Source organism: Ursus americanus, chromosome 11 (genome assembly GCF_024610735.1).
Source record: "Ursus americanus isolate L20-20 chromosome 11, mUrsAme1.1.p, whole genome shotgun sequence".
Classification (NCBI taxonomy): domain Eukaryota; kingdom Metazoa; phylum Chordata; class Mammalia; order Carnivora; family Ursidae; genus Ursus; species Ursus americanus.
Genome location: NC_142137.1, coordinates 49,231,565 through 49,253,798, shown reverse-complemented (window position 1 = coordinate 49,253,798; position 22,234 = coordinate 49,231,565). Strand labels below are relative to the sequence as shown.

The 22,234-nt window shown below is 42.0% G+C and overlaps 1 protein-coding gene across 3 annotated transcripts in view; it reads left to right on the top strand.

The window, feature by feature from the left end:
* The window catches only part of MAP7 (microtubule associated protein 7), a 162,243-nt gene that overhangs the window by 3,469 nt on the left and 136,540 nt on the right, over positions 1 to 22,234 (top strand). For 2 of the 3 annotated variants that reach the window (XM_045814737.2, XM_045814735.2), the window contains exon 1: positions 18,576 to 18,905. The exons of the other annotated variant lie outside the window; for it this stretch is intronic. In XM_045814737.2, coding sequence (XP_045670693.2) covers positions 18,773 to 18,905 — 133 coding nt within the window. In that variant the 5' untranslated portion in view covers positions 18,576 to 18,772. Of the gene's footprint in view, positions 1 to 18,575; positions 18,906 to 22,234 lie in introns of those variants that run through there. 3 annotated transcript variants of the gene reach the window in all.

Here is a 22,234-nt window from a genome sequence, read left to right as displayed (position 1 = left end):
GAGACAACACTTTCATGTGCAGGAAATAAATTAATACCTATAATCTGTGAACTCTTGTGATATTCTTTTGGGGAAAATGACTTAGAACCTGGACTCTGGCTTTTCTCGCCTCAGCAGGCTGTCTGGTGAAAGAATATGGGCTTTATTTGTGATCTTGGTTATAACCTTCACTGCATTTAAGTGATCTTTATGGTTTCACTTGCCTTGAAGGTTCTGCAGATATCTGCAAATTAACACTGTAAGATAAGGGCTCAGTCCACAATTTGATATTAAACGTATCCCTTCTGAAATTCAAGTCCTGAAGTTCATAATACTTCATTCAGGTGGCTAGATAGCTTGTTTCCCCATTATATTGTGTCTAACTCTTACTTTATATCTTGCTAAGAGGGAAAGTATTATTAGACCAGGCAGCTGTGCTCAGGAACACGCATTTTTTTGTATCACTAAGCATGTGTATGAAACACTAATTTACATTGGCATGTTCTCTAAAAAAAATTTCTAACATCTTTGCTTCCTGGTGCATGAAAAATAATCATTTGTTGAAAGGGATTACTTTTTAAAACTCAAGTCTCATTATACTGATGTAAAGATTGCTTAGAATAATTTGACCAGGAGATACGTACCTTGCATATATTAAGCAGTATGGTGGCTAGAAGGTTGACAGAGACATGCTTCTTGGATTTAGCGAGGGAAACAAACCCATAAATAATTGTGGGTCATGAAGACTTCAGTGAAGGAAAAGCTGCTTCTGGCTGCGGTCATCAGGGAGGGCATGAACTTTAAAAGAATGGGTAAATGATATATAAAGTAGGGTGGAGGAAAGAGAGGAAAAGGGCAACATGGAAAAGAGCAAAATTTTGGTCCTATTGACTCATGTGTGAGCCTCCAAATGAAAGAGTCCTAGAAGATCAATTAGGAATCATGATACATGGAGGCCAAATTGTGGAGTGGTAGCCGGTCAAGCTAAGAGGCTGGTATGTTACTCTGTGGACAGTGGCGAACTGGTGATGATTCTTGAGAATAACATATCTTGATCAAAGCATGCTTATTTAGTAATTCTGCACCCATGAAATTGCAAGCTTGATTGCAAGGTCTAGCAGAAAACCTCAGCTCTGCCTTTATTGAATACATAGTTCCTCCATCTAGGAAAATCATTCTCTTCAGTTGACTTTTGGAGCTTTAAGAATGGTAACACAGGGTGGTGAAAGCATATGGGGAACATCGTGGAGCCAGACAGATCAGCCAAACCTCTGAAGCTCAGTGAAATCTGGAGATGGACCCGGCTGGTTCTCATTTTGAAGTAGGCGTGTAGACTAGAAGATGGATTTAAGAGGGAAGAGTTCAGGGTTGTGCAGACCAACTCTGAGGTTCCTACGGAAACGCAGGCAGGCTGTTGGAAATGGGGAGGGAATGATGAATTCAAGATTCTACAGAGGTATGTGTCAAACGATACAGGTAAAAAGTGGCATTTAAGATTGTACTCCTGGTTTGAGTTTGACTCATTGGTTTAAGGATGGCATGAAAGTAGTCACAAGGAGGACCTGGTTTTGGTAGGAGAAATAGAAAAATTTCTGTTTTAAACATGATGTAAAAGAGACATGTAGGTAGAGATGCCTAATAGGCAAGAGCAAGTATGGGGATAAGGAGAAAAAGAGAAGCCAGAATTCTGAGATTCATTCCATAAGGGAATAATAATTGAAACCAGGAGAGTAAGGAGAGCCTAGAAGGAAAAACTGAAAAGGGCTGGGACAACATTCCGGGCATAGAAGTGGGAAGAGCCAGCAAAGAAGACAGGCGGAGAAGCCAAAAAGATAAACGCATAATCGAGCAATGCACACTGCCAAGGGAGAGGGACAAAGAGGTCGAGGATTCAAAGAGTGAAAGAAAAACCATCCCTGTGGTTACCGGGTGGTCACTGACCACCCCTAGAAGAGGAAGTTCACTTGTTGGTGCAAGAGTAGGGGATGAACAGATTGTAAGTGATTAACAGATGGGCAGTTGGAAAGACAGCCGGCTTTGGAGACTCTCCATAAAATGGGCTGGTGAAAGGAAAAACTTACAAATCCTTAAATAGGCAGAGGATTTTTTCTCTTTTTAAAATTTACTTTTGCATACAAAAAATTTACTGATATTTTGGGTGTGCAAATCATTGAGTTTTGCCAGAAGTGCAGTCATGGAACCACCAGTGTAATCCTGGTCTAGAGTTCTCTCACCCCAGAGAATTCCCTCGTGTTGCCCCTCTAGTCAGGCTCTCCTCCTACCCTCTACCCCTGGTAGCCGCTGATCTGTTCGCCATGTGTCTAGTTTTGCCTTTTCCAGAATGTCATAAAAGGGGAAGCATATACCATGTAATCTTTTGAGTCTGAGTTTTTCCACTTGGCCTAATGCCTTTGAGATTCTCACGTGTTGCCGTATGTATCAGTAGTTACTTATTGATGAGTAGTTTGCTGTTGTGAGGAAGTACCATAGATGATTAATCCATCCACCCATCAAGGAGCAATGGGTTATTTCCAGGTCTTGGTGGTTATGAATAATGCTGCTGTAAACATTTACACACAGGCTTTTCTCATTTATCTCATGGCGCTAGATACCTAGGACTGGGGTCGCCGACTCATATGAAAGTATATGTGTACAGGAACCTGCTAAACCGTTTTCCAGAGACCCCACAGTTCCGCATCCCTACAAGCAATGTCTGAGTTCAAGTTGCTTGGCATCCTTGCCAGCACTTGATATTGTTAAGTTTTGTTTTTAATTTTTAGCCGCTGCACCAAATTCTTTGAGTAAAAGAGTGTAATTGCCTTAAAGTAAAATAATTTCCTTCTGGATGCTAAATGATGCTGACTGAACTTACAACAGCTGTGGAGATAGTGTTGCTCCAGAGCGGAGCTGTAATGAGGAGTTTTTATTTGGCTTTAATATTACCATCTTTATTCTTCCCTAGTATTGATTTCCTGTGGAGTCTGCATTCTGGAGTTGATTGTGAACGGAAGTGCCATTTACAGCACGGCCCCTACCAATCCAAGTTCTCTTCCCGCCTTAATGTCTGTCTTCCAGTCCCTTGACAAATGGCTTTCCAGAATTTGGGAAGAATGTTGTTTCAGTTACAAAGCTGGGAATATTGGTCCTATTACTTGTTTTATAGTCCTGGTTATTCCTTGTTGGCAGAGTTTATGTTGTCAAATCAGCTAACGTATCAGCTATCAGTTACTGAAGGGTACTTAACAGTTTTGTAAAGGTCTCGATAGTCATTGGACTTTTAATCACTGAGCATGATCTAAGGTTCTCTATGCTAAATGCGTATGGTATTTAGGCTTCTTTCTCTTATGTAAAATCCAGCTTTAAAGGTTATCGAGCTATTTCACGGGTCAGTGCCTTTTTCATTTTAAATTCAGTATAGTTAGCATAGTGTTATTAGTTTCAGTTGTACTATATAATGATGCAACAAGTCTGTACATTACTCAGTGCCATCACGGTAAGTGTACTCTTTAATCCCCATCACCCACCCACCCACCTCCCCTCTCGTAACCATCTGTAGTTAAGTCTGTTTTATGGTTTGTCTCTTTTTTCTTGGTTCGTTTGTTTCTTAAATTCCACGTATGAGTCAAATCATATGACATATTTCTTTCTCTGACTTATTTTGCATAGCATTATTCTTTCTATATCCATCCATGTTGTTGCCCTTTTGCCTCTTTAACATCTGTTTTTGCAATGCTGTGAATTATAGTTTACAGGTTTAAATGGCGTCAGGTGATTTTTCTGTTCATTAAATACTAGTCTCCCTAGTATCTTGGAGAAATAGTTAGAGAATCTATAAGATTTTCTTAGGTGCCACTTTAAATTTTGATTTGAGGATTAATGTATTTCGACAGCAAGAATTCACTGCATTCAACAATTCCTCATCCTTGAAGCTCCTACAGAAACGGTTGTGAAAGAAAGAATTGTGAGAAATGCTAAAGAGAATTGACACACCTGACCAAACATTGCAGATGAATGTAGGAATGCAAAACTGAGCAGAAAGGAAGTTGAGCCATGCATTTGGGATATGTGAACTGGACTTTACAAGCATTGTTAGTAAAATCATGTATATTTAAATTTTAGAGTACTGAGATCTGGTATCTTAAAATTTAGGTGACTTTTCTTTTAATGCTACGAAAGCTTCCTCTTTGTAGTTGGCTTTCTGGTAAAAGGAACCATCCTTTACTATGGCATAACCTGCCACATATAACCTTTGTATCCCTGACACTATGTTTTACGTAGAATATAGCCATATTCTAGAATAGTTTAAATTCCAGGGTGAAATTCCAGAAGAGACCCCTTCTTTCAGGGTCCCCACTCTGCAAGACAAGGCCTGCTGGGTGGCAGTAACATGCATAATCATAGACTGCAGCAGAAATGCATGGCTGCTTGTGAAGGTTTTAATCCAGGCTTTTGGTTCTCAGAACCCAACACACCAAACAGGACCTGGTTCCTCCTTCCTGCATTCCAGCTGGATTGGTTTCTATTCAGGGTTGATGCTCTAAATTAGTATGGTGACCCCCTTAACCACAGCACTGGTTGGTTCACTTAAATATAGCTCATTCCTTGGGCATAAGGTCATGTTGTTGAAATGATCATCGAGTTCCTGGGCCACAGCAATCTTAACAGTGAGTTAAAGTCACCTGGGGACCTTGTCAATCTCATTATGCCCAGGCCACACCTCAGGCAATTATCGGAGAATCTCGGGGCGGTGGGGGGGCGGGGGGAGCCAGGTGGCTGTATGTTCTAAAACTCCTCCAGTGATTCCAATGTGCATTCAAGGCTGAGGACTAGTTTAGACTGAGTTCCTACTTACGGCTCTTCAGTACGACCTTAGTAGATTGAATTTGGAGGTGTCAGGTGTACCCTGCTCATGGTAACCACCTGGAAAACCATAACAGCCATTGCCCTCCACCTAGTGAATTTATTTCGTTTCTCTCTTATTTTGCTCCAGCAGTTCTGCGATGGAAATGTAGATGTGAATATGAGTATGAGGACACTTGATGCAAAATATGTGCACACTGGTGTGTCTGTGCACTTTTATGTATGAATATGTGCAGTTAGACAAAAGGTTAGGTAACAGACTCTCTGTCCACTTCTGCCACCTTCTTCCTCCCTGCCCTCAAAACAAGAAAGGTCAATTTCAGGTAAATAAATTTTTCATAGCAAATTATATACTTTTCCCAGAGACTTTCATAGTGACCCATGACCTCTCATCGTCATAGCCATGGCTCTGGAGACCATTCCTGTTTCTTCTGTCCGCCTGTAAATATTTGACACAAGAATGACCTCCTCGCCATTCTCGCCTTCCATCCTACTGCTCGACCAAGGCTAATACCCTTTGGCCTAATCTTTCTTTACTTTACCTCTCTTCATTCTCCTTATTAGATGTTACTGGACGTAGGGCTCAGTCTGGTAATCTCTGCTCTTTTCACTTTTTCTTAAAAGTATTATTCACACGCGTGACTTTGGACATCATGTTGACTTAACATCTCTGGCTCTACATGTCAGAACCTCTAGAGGCGTGTCTGAGGTGCATTTGTGTGTGTGTGTGTGTGTGTGTTCGAGGTTTTACGGGGCCATCGGTTGTGACATGAAACTTTTTCAGTGAGGGCTTACCTTGGGCAGAACTGATTTTTGTTTTTTTTCCCCTCCTCCTTGCAGTTGGTGTCTGCATAGCCATACAGGGACCACAATGAAAAGGGGAGTGGAGGGTACTGGATTGGACAGATCCCTAAGGAAGAGACGGTCTTTGATTTCCCCTCTGCCCCTTCAGGGTTATACTGAAGTTAAGCTCGTGTGAAACCATATGATTTTGCACTCAAAACCGAACACCCAATTTAGGGATAATATTGAACTATTTGTGCGAGGACTCTGGGTTCCGTTCTCAGTTCTGTCACTTGCTACTTGAGGGATTTGGGGCAAGTCATTTGACCAGGCTCTTCCTTGATTTTTTTTTTTTTTAAACCGGAATACAGGTAATACCTTCATTGGGCTATGGTGAGGATTAAGTGAGTCGATACCTGTAAAGGACTTAAAACCGTGCCTGACACAGCACAAAGTGTGGTTATAATTACTCTGCTTCCCCCGCGGTCGTTAAGGATTTATACTGCATCACTGTGAAAATATGGACTTACCCTGGCATGCTAAATTGTTTCCTCAAGCAAATTGTCATTTTTACTTGTAAAGTCTGAGGAGAGACTCGGAATGGGATGCTGATTCAGACCTGATTGCAGCTGTGTGATCACGTCGCCATGGGCGTGGCTCAGATAGAGTGAGCGTCATCTCGGTGCGCCGGATGGGGCCTTCCACCTGTCAAATGTTGCGCGAAATGCTCCAGTAGAGGGTTGCTGCACGCAAACTTGGGAGATGCTCAGCGTGTGTTGTGACCGAGTCAAAGGCCATGCCAGCCTTCCTTGACTTCTGTGAATACCATTTCTATGGTATTCACAAGTATTTCTTACTCCTGAGTCCTAAAATACTCCTTCCTCCTAAAATACTTGCCACAGAATTATTGCACTTTAAATCATAAAGATGGACTTCCTGGACTTATTTTGACTAGAAACAAGCCACTCCATTGAATATGTTTCTCTAAAAGGAAAATCTAGGAAGCATGTACAACCTGCCTTCCACAAGGCTTTCAGGAGAAGTCTGTAGTTTGGCTTTCTTGAAACAAGTATTTACACAGGGGATGGACGAAGTAGGTGAAGAAAATAAAGAGGTCCAAACTTCCAGTTATAAGTTGTAGAGATGAAAAGTACAGCATAGGGAATGTAGTTAATAATATTATAATAACGTTGTATGGTAACTACACTTGTCAAGATGTATATAAATGTCCTATTACTATGTCATATACCTGAAACTAACGTAAAATTGTATGTCGACTATAATTAATTTTTTTAAAAATTCTAAAAGTACATACGTTGAAACAGAAAAAAAACAGTAAACTGTTTTTCTTATTAAAAATCTTTGTGTGTTAAATTTTAGAAGAGACTTTCTTAAATTGCAGAGGCTTATTTATAAGACCTAAACGGGGTATTGGAGCAAGGGGTGTATGATAATTTCTCCCTAAGAAAATTTCTCGTTCAACTCGTAATTTCAATTTTTTTAAAAAGATTTTATTTATTTATTTGACAGAGAGAGAGACAGCCAGTGAGACAGGGAACACAGGCAGGGGGAGTGGGAGAGGAAGAAGCAGGCTCCCAGCGGAGGAGCCTGATGTGGGGCTCGATCCCAGGACCCTGGGGTCACGCCCTGAGCCAAAGGCAGATGCTTAACGACTGAGCCACCCAGGCGCCCCATCAATTTTTATCTTTTTAAACATTTAACTCCTAAATGTTTAAATGTCACTGCCTCAGTTAGGTCCTGGGTTTAGATGCTCTGAATAATGCCTTTGGATTGTATAGGATACAATGGACACCATGGTAAGTGATTAAACCAACATGCCTTAAACCACGCTTAAAATACTAAGATTTATATCATTCTTCGGTAAAAAACAAAATATTAAGGATAAGAAATATGCAACATTAGAATAAACCCAGAAATTTCTTTTGCAACAGTGGCTTCCTACCTCCTACCATCCCTGTGAGGATGTCCTTGTTGTGTACATAAAAAGATATATCCATTTGCTTTGTTAAAGTGACATTGTGTTAAGTCCCAGGTAGAGTATCAGGAACTAAAATACAAGTAGAAGAAATGGCTCCACAGTCGAAAGCATTAAAATAGAGAAATGGGGGATGGACCTTTTTTTAGTCTGGAAGACCTATGAGAGGGCAAAAGCCTTTGAATAGAAAATCCCCATAATCTTATACTCCGGGAACCTCACAGGGAAACACTAGTTTGGCATTTTAGATTCAATCCTTGGTGGTTCAGCTGTACCCAAAGTACACCCACGATAGAGTATAACGTCTCCAAAGAGGTTTTGGAAGAGAGGAGTACAGAATGGCAGATGGGAGGAGAAGGAGGCTTTGCTAAATCCAGGGACTGGGAGCTCAGGCACTGGTGAGCCCTTCTGACCCAGTGGAGAAGTGCACAAAGATGACATTTTGCTTTACAGGGCACATGCTACCTACGTAGGTGTCCCTGTCTGGAAACCTGTTCATGGAACAGTTTGCAGGATTGCAATTCTTCTTAAAACAAACAGCATTTGGTTCTGTAAACTTCCCTCCTTTTGTTTGTAAACCACAAGAACCAGGTGTTTTTCTGGTGAGTGGGATAAAGCCTGGCTCTGGGTTGTAAAGGGATGTGGGTATTTCTTGTATTAAGGGTTTCAGGGCAGGTGTCTTCCCCACCCCCCCCCCCACCCCCATGCCAGTATGGAAACAGGAACCAGGTAGGACTGTCTCCACCAAAACAAATGGAGAGGATAGAAAAAATGTTATTATGGCGGTGATTGTTTCTCTACAACGTTGTATGTCTCTGGAACAGGTTTTTGTTTTTGTTTTTGTTGTTTTAAACATGTCAATGATTTTAGTGCCTTTAACAATGGAAGTGTGGCCACTTTCCCTATGATAAAGGGCAAAATGGTCCAATTGTGGTATTTTAGGAAGTTTGCCAAAAGGTTCCTTTTGTCATTATAATCCTCAATTGTCTATCCAAAATTCACAGGAGTTTTGGGGCACCTGGGTGGCTCAGTCTGTTGAGTGTCTGACTCGGCTTCAGCTTAGGTCATGATCTCATGGGTCGTGGGATCGAGCCCCCTGTCGAGTTGGGCTTTGTGCTCAGTGGGGAGTCTGAAGATTCTCTCCCTCTGCCCCTCCCCCAACTCTCTCTCTCAAATAAAATAAATAAACTTTAAAAATAAAAAAAAATTCACAGAAGTTTTAAGGCAGGGGCTTAGAATAGGGGTATCAAAGGTAAAGGTGTTTCGGAGATGAGGTTCGGGGCCCTGAGTGTGTTTCTCCACCTGTTCATCCTTCTGAGCTATTGTTTCTTTCTGTGTGGTGCCCACTAAAATCTCACTGGCTCTAGAGCAAACAAGACTAAAAGGGGATGATATTTCTCAAAAAATGTACTGGGTTGCTAGTAGTGTCTATTTCTTGGAAAATAATGCTTCCTGTCTTTTTAAAAGCAATTACTGGTGCATTAGGAATCTTTTTTGTTTAGCAGTTCCAAATTTGAAAAGCTCTGGCTTGCTATTTAATTCTAAATATACTCATCTCTTATCTGTATAATTTAGCTAAAGGCTTTCAGTGTTTCTAGTTGGTTGCTGACAATTACACTGGATATGCTAATCATTTTCAGGGTGGACCTTAGCTGAGTGAAAACGACCAAACCTCAAACTTACCCACCATGATTATATAATTTGCCTTTCTGTTAGGCACTTCCTTCCCCTAGGTTGATTTCAGAACTATGCTGCGGAATTGTATATCATTTTTTCTTTTGTCAGAGTTGGTTCTATTTAACCAATATAATAATAATAATAAATAATATAATATAAATAATAATAAAGTTTAGTACCTCAAACCTTCATACATACTTTATTTTCTCATGAGAAACATGTATTGTTCAATGACATCCCCATCCACATATTTATATATGTTTCTTCTGATTGAGACAGTGGGGTTACTTCATGACAATAGGGAATAATTTTTTTTAATCAACATATCTGTACTTTCTAAACCATTTAATGTTGAGGCAACCGGTTGTTATAATGATAAAAAGGATTTATTTGGTAATGCTTAGATGCTGACCTGCATTGGATTCTCAAGGAGAGAGAATTAGTGGAAGGTAAGAGGATTTAGTAGTTCTACTCTGAGATTGCCTGAGCCCGATTGTATGAATACAATACGATTAATATATTGAGCATTGCAATATTGGAAATGACTTGAGTAAATAGTATCCAGCTTATACAGTGAAAATTATGATCATGGACATATAGACCTTTGACTTTTGAGTAGCATGCTTTCCTTTACAGCATGTTGATTTCAGTGTGGGAATGGAGTGTCTTAACCTCTGTGAGGTCTCTCTGACCATGATGGCTAATTTTATCTGTCATTTTAGCAAGTCTACAAGCACCCAGTTATTTGGTCAAACAGCAGTCTAAATATTGCTGTGAAGATATTTTATAGATATGATTAACATTTACAGTCAGTTGACTTTAAGAAGATTACCCTCAATAATGTTGGGGGCCTGATCCAAACCATTGAAGGCCTTTAGAACAAAAACTGAGGTTTCCCAGAGAAGAAGGAATTCTGCCTAAGTTTCCAGCCTGCTGGCCTGCCTGCCTTACAAATTTTGGACTTCCCAGCCTCTACAATTACAGCTGCCATTATTTCTTAAAATAAGTCTTTTTTGTTTAAATAGGTTTCTTTATATGATTTATATATTTTTCTCCAGAGAAATAGTAGTATGTAGTATCAATAGTGGTCCAGTAGTATTTTGGGTTCTGTATCTCTGGAGAACCCTGACTGGACACACTGACCCTCAGAAAGAAAATTAGAGGTCCCCGCCCCCCGCCCCAGGATTATGTAACATATTTAAATTACTTTTTAAGAGACTTTTAAATTAACTTTTAAGGTAAAAACAGGATAGTAAACCTCTTAAAATATCTTAATTGATGTCAGTTTTAATTTCAGAGCATTTTAGGAGAAAGAATTGGAAAGAGTACCAAAGCCACAAGAAATGGGGTTGGGGAACAGACTCAGTAAGGTCTGAAAAGAATGTTAAGCACCTTGCTCTGGACTGGGCCAGTTCTTTACTGGCCTGAAGGCTTAAGACCGTCACTCTCCTTAAAATGCCCATAAAGTAATAAACTGAATTGCGTCACTATTCTTTAATATTGTTCTTCTCTCACAAACCTTTAGATCTCCTCTCTGAAGTTACAGAGCCATAGTGATTCATCCACAGTAAATTGTGTCATTGAGGGAAAACTCGTTTGTCTTCTTCATTTTTATCCCCAGAATTTTTCATATGGTCGATTTCCATTAAACTGCCAGTAGGTGAGAATGAGGAAGTCTGCAAGCTGCAGGTGTAGCAATCCTGAGTGTGGTCCTGCAGTCACCAGAACACTGAGTGAAGCTTCCATTGTTCGTGTATTTTAGCTTTACGTCTAAAACCTCTGGGGGGCATCAGTTGAATGAGTAAAACAATACAACTGTAGAGCTGCCTGCAAAAAAAAAACGAAGCTATGTGAAGTGTAAATAAGCACAGGGAGACAGTGACAACAGGGGGAAGGGCCTTCTGAAGCTCTCTCAGGCTTTTTCTTTCTGACAGAGTGTTTTCCCCTGGGCATCTAACTGGAGTTTCCATTCTCAGCAGGTCATGGAGTCAGTTGTGGGATCAGAAGAGACTCTAGAGACCCTAACACCAACCTGACACCCTCGTCCCAGATCCGTGTTTGTGCATGACCATCTTCAGTGATGGAAGGCACGGCTTGTTACCTTCTGGTAACTTCCAATCACCGGTCCTAGTTCTGTCTTCCAGCACCACGCTAAAAGTAGAAATCCCTCCACATGTTAACCTTTAGTTCAGTTATCTTATTTCTCCAGATCTTGCCCTATTTTCTCCAGAGAAAATGTACCTTCTTTCCAGAGATCCTCCTGTTGTTATAGCCTAGAATTTTGACGAGTCCTAGGTTGCTCTCTTCTGAGTGTGCTCTAATTTATCATCCCATGGAAATGTCTGGTTCAGACAATGTGATCCGAGGACCAGAAAATAGAGAAGGTTCTTCTTCCCCTTACTCAGTGAGCTGGACATCGCTGATAGAGCCTGTGATGCTGTTAGGACTGTCACAGCCTCATCCCACTGATCGTGTGTCGTGAGCTTGCTGTCCATGCACCCTCTTTTGCAGCTCCTGAAGCTTGGCTGGGTTTTCATTCTGTACCTGTGCGGTTGGACTTAATAGAAGAGGGGTTCATATTTATCGCTGCTAAGTCTTTTTTTAGCGATAGCCCATTCTTTTGATCTGTTGATGATTTTGGACCTGATTCTAGCCTTCTCTCTGTTTTACCTGCAGGTGTAAAGCCCTCGTTCTCCTCTAAATCTTTAATAAAAATACCACCTTTCCTTCCCATCGCCCACTTGTCCACACTCATCCAGGCTTTTGCAAGAACTCGGTATCCACGCTCACCCCCCTGAAATACGTCTTCCACGCTGCTAGGGCATGCCTGTTTAAAAAAACAAACATGAGTGGGTTCTCATTTTCTTGTCTTTGCCTTCCGTCCCCACAGTCCCCACGTGAGACGCTTTTCTCCATCTGGACAAAGTACTTAGGCAACTGCTCTTTGTAAGTCTTACTCCTCCCTTTCAACCCGTCCTCTGCCAAACTGGCCAGTCTGGATCACACTTTGCATCATCAACACCCTTGAATGGCTCCCTCTGCCTTTGTGACGTGGGAGAATGTTCTATGATTTGCGCACTGCCTCCCCTCTGACATCATTGCCCAGAACCGAAGACAGGGGGCCACAGTTTCTCAGTTTTCTTACCTTTCTAATGGTGTGGCTCAAAAAATAAAACTAAACCCTTAACGGCTCACAGACCAATGATGGGTTAGGTAACTTTGAGAAACACAGCCCTGGCTATCTGTCTGATTCTTCTGTTGAACCCAGCAATTGATTTCTTTACCTCCTTTTGAATCTGTAAAATTGGATTTATAACCTCCCAAGGGTGTCGCTATTAGAGGAGAGGGCGTGTACCTGTCTTAACTTGTGTCCAGGAATTCAGAAGTTCATGCAGTGTACATTAGGTATTATCAATGGGAATAATGAACAGGAGGCCTAAGGGCATTCTAACCTATGTTCCTGGGTTCAAGTTTCATGTGGCATTTTATAACATTAGCAACTTAGCTAGTGATACCTAATGTTTAGGAAAGAGTTTTAAAGAAAGCTTAGTAAACACACCTTATGTTCAGATAAGTGAATCCTCAGGGTTTAAAATTTATTTACGGTGGAGCAGACATGGGAAAATGGAGTCTGCTGTCTCCGCAAAGTGCTGACCACACAGCAAAGATTTATGGAAATGTTATAAAAGGCACGGCAGGGACCTCGGACCTGTTGGTTGCTGGCACGCTACTACGAGTAGTATTTACTGTTTTTCTTATTGCCTGTTAACAAAAGGTGGTAAAAGAAAGATCAAAGCGAACCTGCCTTTTTATTTTCCTTTCAAAGGGTCAGTCTTTCTTTGTGCAGTATTTCTTTGTCCAACAGCTTATTGGAAGCTCTATATAATGCTGCAAGATGGCAGGATGTTATGCCTTTATTGCCAAAGCAGCCATGAGGAAGTGTCTCATTCTAGGAAACTGTAAGGGAGCCCTCTTACTTCAAGAATGGGGATGGCAGAGATCCAGCTGGGACCCTTGTTCCCAGGGGTTGTTTGATTCCACGGTCAACCTGTGCTTGCTTTGTGTTTTCAAACCGTATGAAGGTTCTCTTTGCTTTTTAATATTGCATTAAAATGTGGATTTCCAAAACTCCTACTAGAAATAAATTGCGGCTTACCTTGGGGGGGTATGCATTAAATATTTAAAGGATTACTGAAGTCCAATAGTTTTGAAGAATTAATCATCTCCTACATACTAATCATAATGTAGAAATAGAAAAAGGCATTTTGGAACTTCTGGGCTCCACTGAAAAGTAACTAACTTATATGTGTGTAGAACTGTAATTTACCGATGACTGGCCATTCAATCCAACAGCAGTAATGTCTGTTTTCAGCTACAGTCCTTGATGAGTATAAATCAGGCTCTTTTCCATTTCAAGAATGTTTTTGTAAAGCTCACTAGGCTTTTAGAAGGGAAAATCTAGGTATGCTTCTCACTGATTACACAGATTTCTCTTTGCAGGAGGATAGTCTTAGATTCATTCATGGACTCTACGCTATTTCCGAGTCTTTCGGACATAAAAACAGACATATAAATAAAAGCTAAGGTAGGATGCATGTGAAAAGAAGCCTGAAGTGTATGTGTGTATACATGTGCCTGCACGGGCTTAGTCTCCTAGAACATCGTGACAGGTAGGTCCAGATCACGAGCATGACTTCCCCTACCATTAGTTTGACTCTGTTTCATATTCCCCTACCTCACAGTTGGAGGTCAGCCAGAGGTGCCCGGCAGCCAGGGTAGAAGGACAGATGTAAATTCATTGCATACTAAGGGAGTGGGGCTGGGGGTGGGAACTGGTGGGGACAGCAGTTGCTCAACAGCCTAGTGGCCTGTTTCATTCATAGTGGACAAGTAGTATCATTTTCACTTTCGATTGTGACTGTATTTTGTGATTATACTGTGAACCTTTTTCTCTATATAAAGCCGGTTTAGTTGTAGAATCTACCCTTTCCCACTGGGTAATGTCTCAGTACAAAGTCTCCATTAAAAATCATTTATTATTTTAACAATTGAAACAGTTACAAAACCTCATTGGCTCTTGGAAATCCACATACCCCAGTTCCTACGGGGACTGTACCTGCAGGTGACATTCAAGGACACACGTGCCACATCAAATTGAAAACACTTACTAGTGCTGGGGAAGAGTTCGGGAATTCAGAGTACAATTCCTTTTACTTCAAGGTCTTGCCATCCCCCTTCCACATCTGCTTTTGTTTTGGGTCCGAGTATAAAGGAGAGAAGACTGGAGGCCCATGCCTCTGCAGGGGTTAAGCCTAGTACTCTTGAAATTAAATAAGAGTTAAACACCTATATCCGTTAAAGACTGGGTTTGAGCATTTAGGAAACTAATCGCAAATGTTTTTATGCCTTAAGTGTGTACTTCATGGATAGGAAAAAAAAAAAACCCTTTATTATGATTATTTGATCTTGGGCTGTTTGCTTCTTTGTGACTGGTCACAGCTGTGACTGGGAGGGAGCTAGTCGATGTTGTAGTCAGGATTTACAAGGCAGCAGGACAAAAGCATCTTAGCCTCAGAGCAGATGGGCCCTGGTTTAATCCTGACTCAGTGACTTAACTAGCTGGGGGACTTTAACCTCTGTGAGCCTCTGTTTCCTGATCTGTCAGGTGATGACTCCTCTCCCCGTGCTGTTATGACTAACACAGGTAACCTAATGCACCTCGCACAGCATCTGACAAAGTTGAAGATGTTCCTAGATAATGGAATTCTTGACCCTACCCCTGCCTCATGAGTTGTAGGACGGTGGTGACTTTTGGCCTCCTTTGATTAGGCTTTCCTTTCCCCAGTAAATGGTTTAAGCATAATTTTCAAAACAGCCATTTTGGTGACTTTCACATTTTGATACAAATAAAAATTCTCCATGAGACCGCTCACGCTAGTGCATGAAAAATGCCATCTTTGTCATTTGCAGGATATTCCACTGCAGGTAACAGAAGAGGAGAACCATTGATTGGCTGGGTGTGGTAGAGGTGGGCTCAGTTACAGCCCTCTGAGTCCCAGAGGGGCTGTCCTGTGATCTCCGTTCCACAGACCTCAAGGAGGGCTCCTTTGTGACATCTTGTCTGGACAAGTTAAAGGCTACAAAGCTTTCACTTTGCTGCTGCATTTCTCCTACGAAAGCTTTAGAGCCATCCAGGCCATCCTTGCAAGTAAAGGAATGTGTATCTTCTGCAGAAGTCATTTGAATTTCAGCTTTCACGTTGCTTTTTAAAAGCCACTCTTAGGTGTTTCACTGTCCTCCTAGGATACTTCATAAAACATTAATCCTCTCAATTTTTTATTTGGAAGATGAAGGTGAAGATCCTTCTCTCCTTAGCTTTACCTCTTTCAGTAATACTTCCGTTAAATTTCATGCGGATGGTCAGAAGCTAGTAGCTTTATTTGGATAAGGAACATTTCCGAACGAAATCTGTCATTTGTTTGAGACATAGCTTTTCATTTTTTCTGCCAAAAGGTAGTTTCAGCTGTGTGTGTGTGTGTGTGTGTGTGTGTGTGTGTGTGTGTGTTGCAACCTGATTCTCTGGAAGGTAGAAGAAACAAACTAGATTTGAAAAGATTTTCATAAATATGTGTATTGTAATATTGGACTATGTTTATTGATCATCTGATTAAAGAAATAAATAGGAAATAACAAATCATCTTCAATTCAGAAATAGAATTACCAGATAAAATCACCAAGTAGAATTATGGAAGTATATTGTATCTGCTGTTTATTTCTTTTTTTTATTTAAAAAAAATTTTTTTTACATCCTCACTTTTCTTTTTTCTTTTTTTAATAATAATATTTTTTTATTATGTTAGTCACCATACGGTACATCCCTGGTTTTTGATGTAAAGTTCCGTGATTCATTAGTTGCGTGTACCACCCAGCGCACCATGCAATACGTGCCCTCCTTACTACCCATCACCAGTCTATCCCATTCCCCCACCCCCCTCCCCTCTGCTGTTTATTTCTTCAACAACAAGCTCTTGCATGTTCGAGGCATGGATCCTCCCTTTCCTTCTTCTCCACATTTTGCCATCGCTGTAGAAGCTGGAGAGAGGGAACTAGGATTCTACACTGTGTAGGCCAAATAGTCATCATAAGGAGAAGCACAGGACTAGGGAGAAGGAGATCTAAATGTTCCCTCTAAACTTGCTGCCAGCTAACATTTGACCTGGGCAAGGAATTTCACCTCTTGGGCCTCAGTTTTCCTGGCCTGTAAAATGCTGATGTAGACGCTCAGACCTACTCAGCACTTCAGCCCCATTCACTTTTAATTCCAAATACCCATCACACAGATGACCATGAATTTAAGTAAACTTAATATCAGAAATTTCCTGCATTTCCCCAACCTACACATCTAACGCATGTTAGCCCTAATTAAATTCCCCAGCCTTCGAGGGAAAGATTTCTGAAGTTTTGGTGTTTTTGCTTTTGTTTTTGTCTCCGCAGAGTGGATTTGCCAACCATCTAGTACATCTCCAGCGCAATATTAGTAGATAAAAAATAGAGCTCTTCCTTGATAGAGTTGGTAGTTGAACTGGGAACACCTTAAATATGAAGCAAAAATAGACTACTTAGAACAGATGTGTTATAAAAAGTAAAAGGGGTACAACTGGCTGGCTCAGTTGGAAGAGCATGCAACTCTTGATTTTGGGGTCGTGAGTTCGAGTCCATGTTGGGGATAGAGAGTCCTTAAAAAAAAAATAGTGCTTCTTATACATATCACCTGCTTTTACTTTTTATAAGTACTTCTTCCTGCTACCACTATGTTCATTTAATCCTTTCCCCAAATCCTATAAGGTAAATGATGTCACCTCAATTTTATAGCAAAATCGAAGGCACGGAGAAAAGTTAAGTGAATTGTCAGCGGTTACTCTTCCATTCAAAGGATTTGGAGAGGGTACTGGTGGTAGAATCCTCAGGATCCTCTCTTAGGTAAGTAGGTTAAGTATTGAGGGGGAAAGTAGGAGAGTGGTCTGGAGTGGGAGAATGGGCTTTGGACTTTCTAAGCAGACTTGATTTTGATTAAGAGGCAAAAACAAAAATTATTTTCTTAATTTGGCACTTGTCAGTGTCACTTACCGAAAATTTAATTTTTTTTTTTTCACATACAATTTCAGGGAGCCTAGAAGTGGAGAGTCTTAAGTGAGAAAGCTCATTTCAGAAGAAAACAGTAATCACATGATTGTATGCTTTGGAGAAAACAATCCAAAAAAGAACTAAAACTGGGTCAAGTGTTGAGGATTGCTCAGCACCGCTGGTAGTGACTGGCCCAGAGCAGTGGGAGTTGCAGGGGGAGTTGCCTGGTTGTGGTGAGGCGGATTTTTCCCCCTTGATGGATTGTAGTTTCTCTCCTTTCAACTTGACCTGCAGAAGGGGTATTGCAAACTGTTGTCTTTGGGAGAATAGGCACAGTTTTCTCCCCCTGCCTGCCCACTCTGGAAGGTCTGCAGGGGCACGACAGTGCCAGTCCTCATGCCACGTGTGGCCCAGTGTGTGTTTACACAGACTCTGGGGTTGCAGGGACTTCTGGAAGGCTGGGATGTGTTACTGAGTTTGGAGTGAGCCATGGGGGTCCAGCGATGCCCGCCTTCCAGGGACTGGCAAACATTGTCCCGATTGAAAACCCGGTCCCCCAAAGAAGAAAAAGCCTTCTTGCCGTGAGCCCCTTTCCCCGTCCCCGGGGAGTGCCCTGCCGCCGGTGCAGCAGAGCGCTGTCTGTCCTCCACGCTGCCGCTGCCGGGTGGAGAGGAAAGGAACAAGGAGCCGCGCAGCGCGCCGGCCGCCTTCCTCCCTTGGCCCCAGCCGTCTGCGGTGAGTCCCCGGACCGGACGGAGCCCGCGGGCCCCGACGCCCAGCCGCTCCCACACCTCCTGGATTAGGACAGGTCACGGTTGTCAGGGCAACTGTGAACAGCGGCAGATCGCGGTTTCCCCTCTGTGCCGTGTGCGCAGTATTTTCCTGTGCGGCGGCAGGGGAGAAGACTGGGGAGAGGTGCCGCCGCTGAAGAGCTGGGATCTGACTGAACAGGTTAGGCAGTGCAAGGAGGCAGCTGACCCTGCGTGCCTTTCCTGGGGCTTTTCCGGAAGGAGAGTGCGCGTGCGTGCGTGTGTGTGTGTGTGTGTGTGTGTGTGTGTGGAGCGTGTGTGCAGGCAGCGAGCTCCAGCCAGCCGCATGCCTGCGGGGAGTGAGTGGGAGGGGGCGTGGAGGAGAGGTGGGGGGGTTGCTGCTAGGTGAGGGGGAACTGCAGGGCCTCAGTTGCCAAGTGGCTGGTAGTATCTGTCAGCTGTTTGCACACTGTTTACCCATAGGGGATCTATTACAAGTGCTCAAATGAATCGGCCGCTTAGAAACTAGCAGCTTCCTGGGAGCTGCAATTACATAAGCATATATTTTTAATATAATAATAATTAAAAAACAAGTAGCCGCGGTATGCCTGGATCAGCTACAGCTATCCGACAAGAGCGACTGAAGAAGACCAGTGCAAGGCCAATTCCCCTTGGTTTATTCACCATTAATGAGGAAGATGAACAGCAAAAGAATGGAAATTCCAGAAGACCAAAAGGTATGCATTAGCTCTACCCTTTGGTTGGACCCGGAACCAGCCCTATTTCCCACACTGTCTGTAGCACATTTACAAACTGTGTGCACCCATGCGGTGTGGCGTGCTTGTGACCTCCTAGCACAGTTTGCTGGTGGTATTTACGCATTCTGTAGAGCTGTGTATGCATGAAATGGGGAACAGATTTGGCAGGTTTCAGATCAGCTGCCTTTTTGACCCAAGCTACTTTCTTGGCCTAGAGATCTTTAATTTTCACATGCTCACTTGCACAGTAACCCATGACACCGTCCTCACCAGGAGGAAGAAATAGGAGTTATCCAGGTTTAAATGAACATCTCCCTACCTTGCTTAGGCATGTCGGTGATTTCTGTTTAATAAGGAGAGTTTCTCCTTGGAAGGGGATGAGTTAAAGTGACCGAAGAGTGCAGCCTTTCCAAGGGCAGAGGGTCAAGATGTTACTGCCTTTTCTATTCTGAAATACTGAGAGCTTGAAGAGGAGGTAAATAAATATTGAGCGCAGTGTAGGGGGCAAAGCTAGGTAACAGGAAGGGGGGGACCATGAGGCTTTATAACTTCTGGTGGTAACTGCTACTGAACCTCCCTATGGAGGTTGGTTTGTGCTGGGTGCAGAAAGGAGAGGTCTGATTCTTGTGCATTTCTTTCCTAATGATGAAACGGAGCAGCAGGTTGCCTGGCTCCTCAAATCCCTGTGTCCTGCATTGTTTTAGCATTGTCTCACAGCACCCCCTCCCCCCCACCCAGGGCTGTAATTGTCAGGGGTGGCAACATCATGCCTGTTTGAAGAAGGGCTTTCAGGCTTGCATTTTAAGTTTTATCTCGCAACCCCCTTCCCCAAACTATATAAGCTATTCGTCACTTCAGCTAAGAGATTACCAGTTTTGTTGTTCCCATGTGGTGATTAATTTTTAGCTTGCATTCAAATTGTTCTGTCATGAAGATAGCCAATTTTCCTCGGTGTGGTACAGGGCAGTAGCATGGCAAAGTAGCAGGCAAACACTGATAGAATCAGTGTTTGAATAGAATCCAGTGTCTGAAAATGATTGGCTTTCTTTTTCCTGGTTCTTGAGTGGATCTGAGTTTGCTTTTCTTAAATATCATTGAAACTGTCCACTTTAAATCCAAAAGTATATTTTTACTTCACTTTTAAAATACCATATACAGAGAATTTCTAATACGTAGAATCTAAGTCACGTAGTTGACTTTCACTATCAGACCTAGTTTCTATCTTAGACCCAAATGATTTGAGGAATTTACCGCTGCCGCGAAAGGAAGCTGATGTGGGTGATTTGGCGTAGGTGTTTTTGCCCAGGAATTAGACAGTTGAACCAGAGTGTGCCCTTGGTGAAAACCCAGTACTTTAAATTGTTGGTAGCAAATCACTTGGCCTCTTAGGAGGCGGTAACTTTCTGAACTACTGTGGATCTGTTGAATCGGGCCTACTGTGTGTTTTTGGAAATGTTCTTTATTTGCGGCACTTTTCCCTTAGGCATCTTGGAGCAGTAATTTAGGATAGTGATCCATTTTGTTCTGAGTAGTTTTCTTGAATTCCTCTTTTTCCTGTGTTTTGTTTGTTTTCATTTGCCTTTAGTATTTTACTTAAAGGAAAGAAGGGTAGGGGAAGTAGGTGCTTCTAAAAATCTATCTGTTTTTGGGAATTCAAGCACTCTTTGGATAAGAGAGACTTAAGGAGGTTCTGACCCCCTACCATTTTTCCTTTTCTGCTTTTCCCTGTATGAAGGGGAAAAAGAAGGAAAAGACTAGGAGGAAATCTTATGTTGATAAGAATGTCCAGACTTTCTGTATATCCCCAACTGTCTCTAATTTATGGACACGTCTAATAAACAACCTTGGAAATCTCTATGATTCTTGATGAATAAGACTGCTGACTTGGTTCTGAATTTCTCATCAGGTCTGTCAGAGCAATGGGAATGTCCACGTTCAAATCTAACCTTGTCAGTAGAACAGAGATGGAAATATTGTATGTGTCCACTGTCCAATATGATGACCACAAACCACATGTAGCTGGAAGCACTTGAAATGTGGCTACTGTAACTAGGAAACTGATTTTTTAATTTTAATTGATTTTTAGTTAAAGAGCCACACATGGCAGTGGTTACCTTCTTACACAACACAGTTCTGCTCTGTAGAGCTGTGATCTGAATTTTTGTCCTCTCTGCTTTGTCCCACCTTACTTGCTTTCTGGTGCCAGTTATGGTCAGGTCCTGAAATGAATGTGGTTATTAAGAAGGGCCTGATGGAGCAGACGGCCCCTTCCCTGCAAGGGGGCACAGTAGCCTGGCTTTATAGACAGTTTCAGTTGTCCTTTTCCACCTAAATGTTCTTGCCTGCTCTGAATATTATACTTACTGCTCACTGGTTGCCAATATCATTGTTTGCAACATATAATGGACTTTTATTTTCTTAGTTATAGCATCATAGCAAGATGACATGCAGATTATCTTTTATGGGTTATTGTTAAGATAAACAATCAGAAGCTTTGTTTTCTTTTTTGCCTGCTCTGTGGTCTAATCAGCCAGCTGTGCCCTGGTTTTCATGCTAAGTATCTTTATTCTGTCATTACCAGGAATAAAGAAGTTTGCTATCTAAATTCAATAAGGCAAATGCTCCTGTCCAGGATTACTCTGGGTTAATGACAAGTTGCATCTTTCCAAATACTCTACTCTTGGGTAACCATCCTAATGGACTCAGTGGAATGAACATACCGATTACTGTCTGGACTCCCAATGGTGGCTTCAAAATGACTCTGGTGGGGTGAGACAGTAGTTCAGTTAGCTGGTCGACTAGCTCAGTTCTTGAAGGCAAAATTTCTCTCCCTGTAATCAGTAGGGATGTAACTATTTTACATGTCTTGCTATTATTGACGAATAACATTTAGACAATAATTGGGAGTGAGCTGGGCTTCTGCTCTTATACCTCTAGAACCCAAGCCTCAGTGTAATGCTGACCTGAGGACTGGTGCAGGAGAGCTTATTTAGGTACTGCAATGACTCAGTGCCCTTGCTTAGGTTTCCAGGCAGACCTACCTTATGGTGAGTTTTGCTGAGCACAGTGTCATTAATAAGTAAAAAGACCTTTTCTCCCTAAACCAACACTTGTTAAAAGCACAGAGTACTTTGCTGGGGCATTGTGGAGGTGGTGCAAAGGTAATTGGCATGGTTTCTGTTCTCAGAGGTGTTTATCTCTCTATTGAAGGAAGACCACTATGTACCAATAATGCGAGAATATAAACTGAAATCAGGGGAAGGGCTCAGAGTATAATGAAAGCATCTATACCTACGTCCTTGCCCTTC